At 46.1% G+C, this 10,743-nt stretch overlaps 2 protein-coding genes and 1 long non-coding RNA gene across 3 annotated transcripts; 2 read left to right on the forward strand and 1 right to left on the reverse strand.

The window, feature by feature from the left end:
* Positions 1–616: 616 nt before the first annotated feature.
* LOC123987669 lies at positions 617–1,458 on the reverse strand. The gene is made up of 3 exons (XR_006829289.1): positions 1,322–1,458; positions 934–1,230; positions 617–841 (listed from the first exon to the last, which is right to left on the reverse strand). It is a non-coding gene; the product is annotated as an uncharacterized LOC123987669 (long non-coding RNA).
* Positions 1,459–4,572: 3,114 nt separating this feature from the next.
* On the forward strand, positions 4,573–5,952 carry LOC123988263. The gene has a single exon (XM_046287538.1). It carries the CDS (start codon positions 4,573–4,575, stop codon positions 5,950–5,952), a length of 1,380 nt encoding a protein of 459 aa, XP_046143494.1.
* Positions 5,953–7,095: 1,143 nt separating this feature from the next.
* Positions 7,096–9,939, forward strand: LOC123988265. The gene has a single exon (XM_046287543.1). The coding sequence runs from the start codon at positions 7,096–7,098 to the stop codon at positions 9,937–9,939; it is 2,844 nt and encodes a 947-aa protein (XP_046143499.1).
* The last annotated feature ends 804 nt before the right edge of the window (positions 9,940–10,743 follow it).

A 10,743-nucleotide genomic window follows, 5' to 3' on the forward strand; every position in this document is an offset into this window, starting at 1 on the left:
GAAAGTAAGCCTACGGTTCCGAAGGAAGCTGAAGCAGAAGTTAAAATTAATATCAGCATGTTACACGTTCAATCGGAGACGGAATGGGATCTGCCAATGCGCACATCTTCATGGCGAAAACTTTTACGCATCACCGCGTACGTTTTCCGATTTATCTCGCGAAATAAAGGGAATCGCTATTCAGACACGGTTATTACCGCGGCTGAGATCCTCGCGGCGCGTAAATTCTAGATCACGTACGTCCAGACTCGGCATTATCGACGGGAAATAGCGGCTATGCTTAAGGGCGAATCCCTGTTAAAAGCTAGCCCGTTACTTCGGCTTAATCCGTTTCTTGGCGAAGATGGTACTGTCCGTGTTGGCGGGCGGTTGCGCAACTCGGAACTTCCGCAACGCTTTCCGATAATATTCCCGGTGCATCGAATCACCGAACTCATCATCGCTGATTGTCACGAGAACACGTTACATGGGGGCACGCAGTTAATGTTAAATGTTTTACGGCAAACGTTTTGGATCGTCAACGCGCGACGGCTAGTTAAAGGCCACATTCCCAAATGCGTCACGTGCGTGCGTTGGCGGGCGGTCACCGCAAGTCAACAAATGAGCGACTTACCTGCGGTGAGAGTCACTCCATCTCGAGCGTTCGTCCATTGCGGCCTGGATTACGCAGGACCGTTCTCCGCTCTCGCGTATCGTGGACGTGGGCAAAGGGCGCAAAAGGTTTACATCGCTCTTTTTGTTTGTTTGGCGACTCGCGCTATCCACCTCGAATTGGTGCGCGACTACTCCACTTCAGCGTTTCTAGCAGCATTTGAACGCTTCACGTCTCGCCGCGGATTGCCTACGAATTTATATAGCGATAATGGGACTAATTTCCAAGGCGCTAATAAAGAATTAATGAACGCATTTAAACAAGTAACGGCAGACACTCACCTTCGTTCGCGTTTAGCTGCCGATTATATCACGTGGCACTTTATTCCGCCGGCAGCTCCTCATTTTGGAGGAATCTGGGAGGCAGGGGTCAAAAGCGTTAAGACCCATCTGCGACGCATGCTCGGCGATCGTACGCCTACTTGCGAGGAACTAATTACGCTCCTCTGCCGCATCGAGGCATGTTTAAATTCACGCCCTTTGGCTCCTTTAAACGATGACCTCGAGTCATGTGAGGCCCTCACTCCAGGTCACTTTCTCGTGGGCGCAGCATTAAAATCTGTTCCGGTGCCATCAGTACTGGAAATTAACGAGAATCGCTTATCGAGATGGCAACTCGTTCAACAGCTCACGGAAAAGTTCTGGAAAGCATGGGCTAACGATTACTTACACACATTACAGGCGCGATCGAAGTGGTGTAGTCGCGTCCCCAACCTCAAAATCGGGGACTTAGTTCTACTCAAGAGCTCGACGCTTCCCCCGGCGAAATGGGAACTAGGTCGGGTGACCGAATGTCATCCTGGTAAAGACGGCCTCATCCGTGTAGTCACCGTAAAGACTGCACATTCGCAATATGTACGTCCGATCGCTAGGTTATGTAAGTTACCGATTAGCCATTAAGATTTATTAATTTATTTATAATATATTATTTTTCTATTTTCTATTTTCTACGTTAATTATATGTATTAATTTCTTATTATCTTAAATGTAAGATGGTATATAAAACACTTACCTGGATGGAAACTACGCAGCAGGGTACGACGCATCAATGAAATGTGCTCGTTACTACGTTCTATTCACTGGCATTGTAATGACGTCATCTGTCGCGGTCGCACGACACCGCGAGGCGGGCGGTTTGTTCGGGATTAAGCGCGCGCCAATTTAAATTAGGCAAAGTTATGCCAAACGCCAAAAAACCTTCGGCGTTGTCAGCGCGCTCACGATTATAAAAACCGCGACGCGGCGACGATCGTCCTACTCGTTCGCTATTCACCAACGAAAGAAAGTTCCAAAATATTCAGAACACGCGACTAATTCGCTCAACGTACTTCAACTGAAAGTACAATTGTAAAAACCAGTTTTGCCTTTACTAATTAAAGGCCACGGAGTGTAAAGTGACTCAACACTCCTTTTTTTGATCATTAAATTATATTACGTATATTAAAGTGTCGATAAACATTATTAAACTCCTTCCTTCCTTACTGAAACTAACGGTATTTTGCCCAGAGGTAAAATTTATTCTCTGCGCGCAACAGAATAAAAAAAAATAGTACGTAAAGGGGGACTCGAACGCGCAACGTTAGGTTCCGCATGAAACCGCCTCAACCACTACGCTACCGCTTCGGTTGAAACAAATGTTATACCTTTAGGTATATAAGTCGCACGTTGAAATCACTAATTCATCGATTACTTGAAAACTATTAATTTGCGGACTGGGTATACATTAACCACTTGACATACAATGACGTCTCTGAGACGTCATCCATTTCATGTGCCATTGTAGACTCTGACGTCTCCGAGACGTCAAGAACTGTTTTTGGCTACAACCGGACAGTATATTATTGGATTAGATGTTTCGTTCGTGCATCGATGCTGTTTTGTTTAGATTGTTGAAGATACATTCCCCCTCTCAACAGTACCGATAACAAAATCGCATCGGCAAGTAGGTCAATATAAAAAATCGCAATGAAAACGGTAATCAGTATAGCAGTGAGCTCGCACGCATCTGAATTTTGTAAAAATCAGAAATAGTTATATATTGGGCACATTTTCCTGAACACATACCTGCGACAAATAAAAAGCAACATCCTGCAAAAAGATGCCATGTGTGTATGAAACACAATATAAGAAGTGAAACGACTTGGCAGTGTAAAACATGCCTCGTTCCACTACATATTCCTAAATGCTTTGAGAAGTATCATACGTTAAAAAACTATTAAATTATTATTTTATGGTATTAATTAATTATCAACCTTATTAAATGTTATAAAGCATGTAAATTTCAAAATAAAACATCCTGTTTCTGAGCTTATATATGAGTGTTCCTAAATGGCCAAATTAATTGGTATTCTACGGACGCGTCGACGCGCATTTTATTTGTATGTCAAGTGGTTAATAAAATTTGCTTGCTTTTGAACAATCTACCGATCCACCTAGGTCTAAAACCGATCTGGCGTTATGACCTTTGACCTCGATTTAAAAAAAAACTAAGGTGTAGTGTTACACGGTCAAGGTAAAACATCTGTTCATTTATAACATAGGAAAACTTTCAGACGGTGATTCAGGCAGATACGATTTTATTTTCAACAACCGTTTTAAGCATGCACTTACAACCCAATATTTCAATTCGAAAACTAACCCTCAGCCCCTTAGCAGTCGTCAATCACCATAAAATAAAGGTTTCGGAGCTCCGACTTTTGTACCACGGTCAGAATTCAAAATAACAGACACTGCAACCAAACAGCCCCAAAACATACCGATATAGGAACCAACAGTTCGAGCAACGGGACGTCTCCATAATAGCTAATTGCCGGCCGCATGTGCGACGCAGACCGGGGAACACCCAGACACCGGGGCAATTTCCACAAGGTTTCGAAGATTCTTAGGTCAACATCACCCAGGTCATTTTGCAACTTGCAAAACTACCCCACCTCATCGGACTCACCCCTTCGGACCGAGCAGCCAATCAGGACTAGTGACGATTGGAAATTCCTGAGATTGGTCCCCCAGTCGAAGAGGCCCAAAGGAGCCTCCCACAACCAGCTCCTTAAATAAGCGAGAACTCTCCCGCCGCATATATACAGTTTTGAATTCTTAAAGTCAACACTCTGATTGACAGCATCGTCTTCAAACATCGACTCACATTAAAGTATCTTTAAAACATCACAATTGAGTTTACATTGATTATCAACCTACTCCGCTCTGTCTCCTTAATCGGTCGCAGGGTAGTACGCGGTTCGTGGCGTCGGTTACCCGTAGCGAGGATTTACGACCCTCGTTGACGCGGATCACATTACAATCCGCTAGTCTCGCCGTGAACGCGTATTAGAATAAACATTGGTCCTTCGAGCCGGATTCGAGTGCAGTTCAGTACTTCGAACAAACTAAGTTCACTCAGTGTTAACATCTGGATTACGTGTCTCAGTGAAACATCATCAAGTTCGTGGTGAGTGAAATCAAGTTTCACCTTCGAAACTTATTCGTTTCATTAATAACGAATTGTTCGAACAACTCGACGTTGTCGTTCAGTGGCAACGTCGTGGGTCACATTATCGACCATAATATCAATCAACTCGACGCTGTCGCTCTTTGACAGTGTCGTGGGTCACATTATCGACTAGATTATCAATTAACTCGACGTTGTCACTCATTGACAACGCCGTGGGCCACATTATCCGCCACAACAGTACACCTGGGTTCACTCTAACGTTTTCACTCGTCAGGGGACTAAACAGGTGTTCCGGTGAGCAACGTAACAATCATCAACCAGCATCACACGGCGACCTCGCAGCGACGCATTCTGACAACGGATCGCCCAAGTAAAACACCAACGGACACCAGCCGCTGCAGACACTTCAGTTCGCAAAGGTAGGCTCGTCTTTATCGCCAATTCCTGTCTTAATCACCCAATATTATCCCACAATGCCGAGAATATCAGATCAATCCGCAAACCAAACTCAATCCACCTCGCACAATAACCTCAGCATCCTGCGTCGCAAAAGGGGAAATATAATCGGGCACATCACTACACTCGCTCGGTTCATTGACAACTTGCAACAATCTGAACAACGCGACATCGGTCTTCTACGCGCGCATATAGACAGTTTAAAGGATGTGTGGGCCCGGTTCGACGATATTCAATTTGACATAGAGGCAATAGACGAATCAGAAACTGCACGTCGATACGAAATTCACAATGATTACGTAACCGTCGTTGCACGAGCCAACTCACTCATCGAGGGAGAAAACGCGATCATCCCGTCTCGACGCAGCACAACAGATTCACCCGCGTCGTCCGTATCAGCCCCGATGGCCATAAAACTACCAGAGATGCGTTTGCCGACATTCGACGGGAGAGTCGAGAACTGGACCACTTACTTCGATAGTTTTGTATCCATGATCGATCAGAATGCAGATCTAACACCCGTGCAAAAACTTCAGTACCTGCGTTCAACCCTCACCGGAAAGGCCGCCGCATGCATTCGGTCACTAAGCACAACGGACGCCAATTATGCCGACGCGATCGATTTATTAAAAAACAAATTTGAATGCAAACGCCGAGCCCTCTTGAAGCATTGCGACGCGATACAAGCCATCCCGAAATTATCAGCAGATTCTCCGGAAGCATTAGGGGATTTAGTCGACACTGTGCGTCAAAACCTTCGCTCGCTGAAAAATCTAGGAATTGACACGTCATCATGGGATTGTATTATAATATCCATCGTATTGTCGAAAATAAACTCAGACACGGCCTGGCATTGGGAACTGTCATTAAAAGACAAGCAAATGCCACCGTGCACACATCTATTAGACTTTCTCGAAAAACGCGCGAATTGTAAGCCGGCAACTCAGAAAAAATCGTCGACATCACCCGGACAATCTAGTCGACACAGGTCCACTAAATCAATTAATCCGCGGTACCCGATGCGCAGTCACGCGTTTGTAACCGCGACCAATTCAAAGGATTCCCAAGACCATCGCAAACCGTATACCGCACCTGCCGCGCCCGCGAACTTCTCGAAATGTCCGGTTTGTCAAGAAGTACACGCCATTTGGCGATGCGAGAAATTCCACGCGCTATCAGTAGAAGCAAGAACAGCGATTATAAGACGAACCTCGTTATGCCCAAATTGCCTAAGACAAGATCACAATTCCGAAACATGTAAAAGGATGTTATGCCGAATCTGCAATAAATACCACCACACGCTGCTTCATCAATCAAGACAACTGTCCAACCGCGCAGCTCCACCACCCCCCAAACGCGCAAGAACCACAGACTCGCAGATATTAAAGATCGATTGACTAGGACAACCTGAGAGCCCCCCGGAAGCCAGCCAACAAGGAGCATTCATTGTCAACGCAATTAACAATGAGCTTCTCGTTACCGCTCAAATCTCAGTGATGGATAAAGAAGGACGAAGCATTCCTTGTCGGACCCTCATCGACACATGTGCGACGACGAACTTCATCACTGAAGATCTCGCGAAAAAGCTTAACATTCCGCGAGGAAAATGCTTCGTTCCTATCGGGGTTCTCAACGCGTTATCAACGATCGCAAAACACACCGTCGCGGCCACGATACGTTCCAAGGTCAGCGACTATCAGCGTACCTTAACGTTCCTTACAATTCCGCGAATCGCGTCACTCATCCCAGGGGAACCCATTAACCGAGCTAAGATACCGATCCCAAACAATATAAAACTAGCGGACCCGGACTTTCATCGTCCAGCAACAGTTGACCTGCTACTCGGCGCAGGTGCAGCGCTATCTCTCTTGAGCGTTGGGCAAATCAATCTGTCTCCTCCAAAAGGCCCGGATTTGTTTCTACAAAAAACGAAACTCGGATGGGTCATCGGGGGAAGCCCACCGGTTTCTAGTATTTCTCGGAATGCCTCATGTCACGCAACAGCCACGCTCCAATCTGACCTAACTCGGTTTTGGGAAATCGAGGAAGGTCCACAAATCCAACATCTTTCGAACTCAGATAAAGCTTGCGAGGCACATTTCCAAAGACACACTTCACGGAACACCGACGGACGATACATCGTCGCACTCCCATTCAACGACAGTATCACGCGACTAGGAGAGTCAAGAACGCAAGCACTGACGCGGTTGGAGTCTTTAGAACGAAAACTGCACCGTAACCCAACATTAAAGACACAATATCATGCCGTCATAAAAGAATACCTCGACCTTGGCCATATGGAACAGGTTCCCGATGATTATCACCTCTCCAGTGGATACTATCTGCCACACCACGGAGTCGAAAAAGTCACCAGTGACACAACCAAGCTCCGCGTAGTTTTCGATGGCTCAGCCGCAACGAGCACCGGGGTTTCGCTCAACGACACCCTCCATACAGGGCCCAAAATACAAGATGACCTTCTATATATTCTTCTCCGATTTCGCACCCACCGCTACGTGCTCACGGGAGATATAGAGAAAATGTACAGGCAATTTCTTATCCGCAACGAAGATCAGAAATACCAGCGAATCCTTTGGCGCGATGAAACTAATCATATTCGTACATATGAACTCAAAACTATTACTTTCGGTTTATCGGCTGCTCCATATCTCGCGATCCAGTGTTTAACTCAGCTCGCCCATGACGAAGGTCATAAATTTCCTCTCGCTGCCAAGGTATTGCTCCGCGATTTCTACGTCGATGACGCACTCACTGGAGCTTCGACGATAGAAGAGGCACGTTCATTAAGAGACGATTTGACGCGTTTGCTAAAATCAGCTGGCTTAAATATTCGGCAATGGGCAACCAACAATGAAGTTCTTCTGAACGATCTACCGAAGCAATCGATTAACAAAAAACTTCATCTCGGCGAATCATCAACCTTGAAAACTTTGGGCGTTGTGTGGAAATCCTCCGAAGACTCTATCACTTACGAGGTTAAAACGCAAATGACCATCACACACATTACCAAGCGTTTCATCTCCTCGGAAATCGCGAAAATCTACGATCCATTAGGCCTCCTAGGACCAGTTATCATCGAAGCAAAAATTCTACTCCAAAAAATTTGGTCCATAAAGGTAGACTGGGACGAATCCCTGCCCATGGATATTCACACCGAATGGGTCCGTTACTACAAGCAGTTGCCACTACTAAACAATATCATTTTTCAAAGGAAAACAATCATCGACGCGCCGACCAAGATAGAATTGCATGGATTCTGCGACGCTAGCGAGAAGGCATATGGAGCCTGTGTTTATATCCGTTCAACAGACGCGAATAGGCACACGCATACCGAACTTCTCTTCGCCAAATCAAAAGTAGCACCTTTAAAGACACAGTCCATACCACGGCTCGAGCTATGTGGCGCCCTGCTCTTAACATCCTTGCTTGCCACCGCCAAGAAGGCACTACATTTGGAAATCCACCATACCACCTTGTGGCCCGATTCTACTATCGTGCTCAACTGGCTACGAACTTCTCCACACCTACTAAAAACATTCGTCGCAAACAGAGTGGCTGAAATTCAGTCAAAGACGAGTAACACCGAATGGCGACATGTCCCGACAACCGACAACCCCGCAGATCTCATCTCACGCGGTCAAACGCCTGAAGAGTTCCTCCGACCCTCTATCTGGCACCACGGTCCAAAGTGGCTCGCGGGTAAAAGACATCTCTGGCCAACCAACGAATTGACACCATGCTATGTCATCGAAGAACAGAAGACGGCAACTTGTTTAAATACAACCCCCATAGACACGAGCATTTTCGATAACTATTCATCGTGGGAAAAGATGCAGCGAATCACCGCGCGTTGCCTTCGTTGGAAGAAGACAAACACCGAAAAGGGTAGTCTAACGGTATCCGAACTCCGACATGCTCAGAACGTCCTCATCAAAGCACTACAAGCTCTACATTTTCCCAAAGAATTACAACACATTGCCAACAAAGAACCTCAAGTCGGAGGAAAATTGCAACGGCTCAATCCCTTCCTCGATAAAGAAGGGATATTGCGAGTCGGAGGACGACTAAAAAATTCATCAATTCCATTCTCACAACGTCATCCCATTGTCTTACCGAAGGCACGCGTAACCTCCCTAATCATAGAATCCGAACATCGAACTCAATTACACACCGGCATTCAAAATACCTTATACGCCATCAGGCGCCGGTACTGGCCCATTGACGGCCGAAGTCAGGTATGGAAAACCATAAAGACCTGCTTACGCTGTCTCCGAGCGCAACCACCACCTGTTAATTACATAATGGGTAACCTGCCCGAAGCTAGGGTCACTGAGTCTCGACCCTTCACAAATACCGGTGTCGATTATTGCGGACCATTCTACATAAAAGAAAGAAGGCATAGAAATCGGACTCGCGTCAAAGTTTACGTGGCAGTTTTTGTCTGCCTCGCGGTCAAGGCCGTTCATTTAGAACTTGTCAGCGACCTCACGACCGAAGCTTTCTTAGCCGCACTTCGACGTTTCATAGCTCGACGGGGGTTATGCAAAAATCTGTATTCAGACAATGGGACAAATTTCGTTGGGGCTTGCAATGAATTCCGAGAAATACACGAACTCCTAAAATCAGACGACCACACCCAGAAGGTGAAGACCTTCCTAGCAAGTCGGTTCATTGAGTGGAGTTTTATCCCACCCCACGCGCCACATTTTGGTGGCTTGTGGGAAGCAGCGGTAAAAGCGTTCAAACATCATCTGACCCGCGTAATAGGCACTGAATTAAACACTTTCGAAGACCTAAACACATTAATCATTGAAATAGAAGCAATCCTGAATTCGCGTCCTCTGACACCCATTTCTACCGATGCAAATGATCTCCTCGCATTGACACCTGGACATTTCCTTATTGGCGATTCCCTCACGAGCCTGCGCGAGCGCGACTTCACAGATACTCCTGCAAATCGTCTGTCAAGCTGGCAGCACGTCCAACAAATGAGGCAACACTTCTGGAACCGTTGGCATCGGGAATACTTGAACGAGCTGACCCAGCGCAATAAATGGAGCAAGGGCAGCCATTCGATAAAGGAGGGTACACTTGTCCTTCTACGAGAGGATAATATTCCTCCCATGCAATGGGCTCTAGGCAGAGTTCTAAAGGTCCACCCTGGCTCCGACGGTATTGTTCGTGCCGTAACCGTTAAAACAGCCACGAGCATACTCGATCGGAGCACGAAAAGGCTTGTACCCTTACCGCATCAACCCAAGGAAGAGGACCACAACCCAGTGGACCCAACATCCGTGGTCGGAACCGACCTACCAGAGAGTCAACCTCATGATATTAAGAATCTTCATTGTATAGCAAACTAACATACACATTTTGATTTTGTATTTTAATACCTTTTCATCCTACTTCAGAATTATTCCATAGCTGTATTATAAACCAATATAAACATGAGAACCCAATGTCAATCATGCACCTCACAAACGTATCTTGATCGGTATCCTCTCAAGGGGGGGAGGATGTTACACGGTCAAGGTAAAACATCTGTTCATTTATAACATAGGAAAACTTTCAGACGGTGATTCAGGCAGATACGATTTTATTTTCAACAACCGTTTTAAGCATGCACTTACAACCCAATATTTCAATTCGAAAACTAACCCTCAGCCCCTTAGCAGTCGTCAATCACCATAAAATAAAGGTTTCGGAGCTCCGACTTTTGTACCACGGTCAGAATTCAAAATAACAGACACTGCAACCAAACAGCCCCAAAACATACCGATATAGGAACCAACAGTTCGAGCAACGGGACGTCTCCATAATAGCTAATTGCCGGCCGCATGTGCGACGCAGACCGGGGAACACCCAGACACCGGGGCAATTTCCACAAGGTTTCGAAGATTCTTAGGTCAACATCACCCAGGTCATTTTGCAACTTGCAAAACTACCCCACCTCATCGGACTCACCCCTTCGGACCGAGCAGCCAATCAGGACTAGTGACGATTGGAAATTCCTGAGATTGGTCCCCCAGTCGAAGAGGCCCAAAGGAGCCTCCCACAACCAGCTCCTTAAATAAGCGAGAACTCTCCCGCCGCATATATACAGTTTTGAATTCTTAAAGTCAACACTCTGATTGACAGCATCGTCTTCAAACATCGACTCACATTAA

This window comes from Osmia bicornis, chromosome 1 (genome assembly GCF_907164935.1).
Source record: "Osmia bicornis bicornis chromosome 1, iOsmBic2.1, whole genome shotgun sequence".
NCBI classification, from domain to species: Eukaryota; Metazoa; Arthropoda; class Insecta; order Hymenoptera; family Megachilidae; genus Osmia; species Osmia bicornis.

What these genes read in the sequence shown, in the direction of transcription:
- LOC123988263 (XM_046287538.1), top strand. Translation starts at nt 4,573, where the DNA reads ATGCCGAGAATATCAGATCAATCCGCAAACCAAACTCAATCCACCTCG.
- LOC123988265 (XM_046287543.1), top strand. Translation starts at nt 7,096, where the DNA reads ATGTACAGGCAATTTCTTATCCGCAACGAAGATCAGAAATACCAGCGA.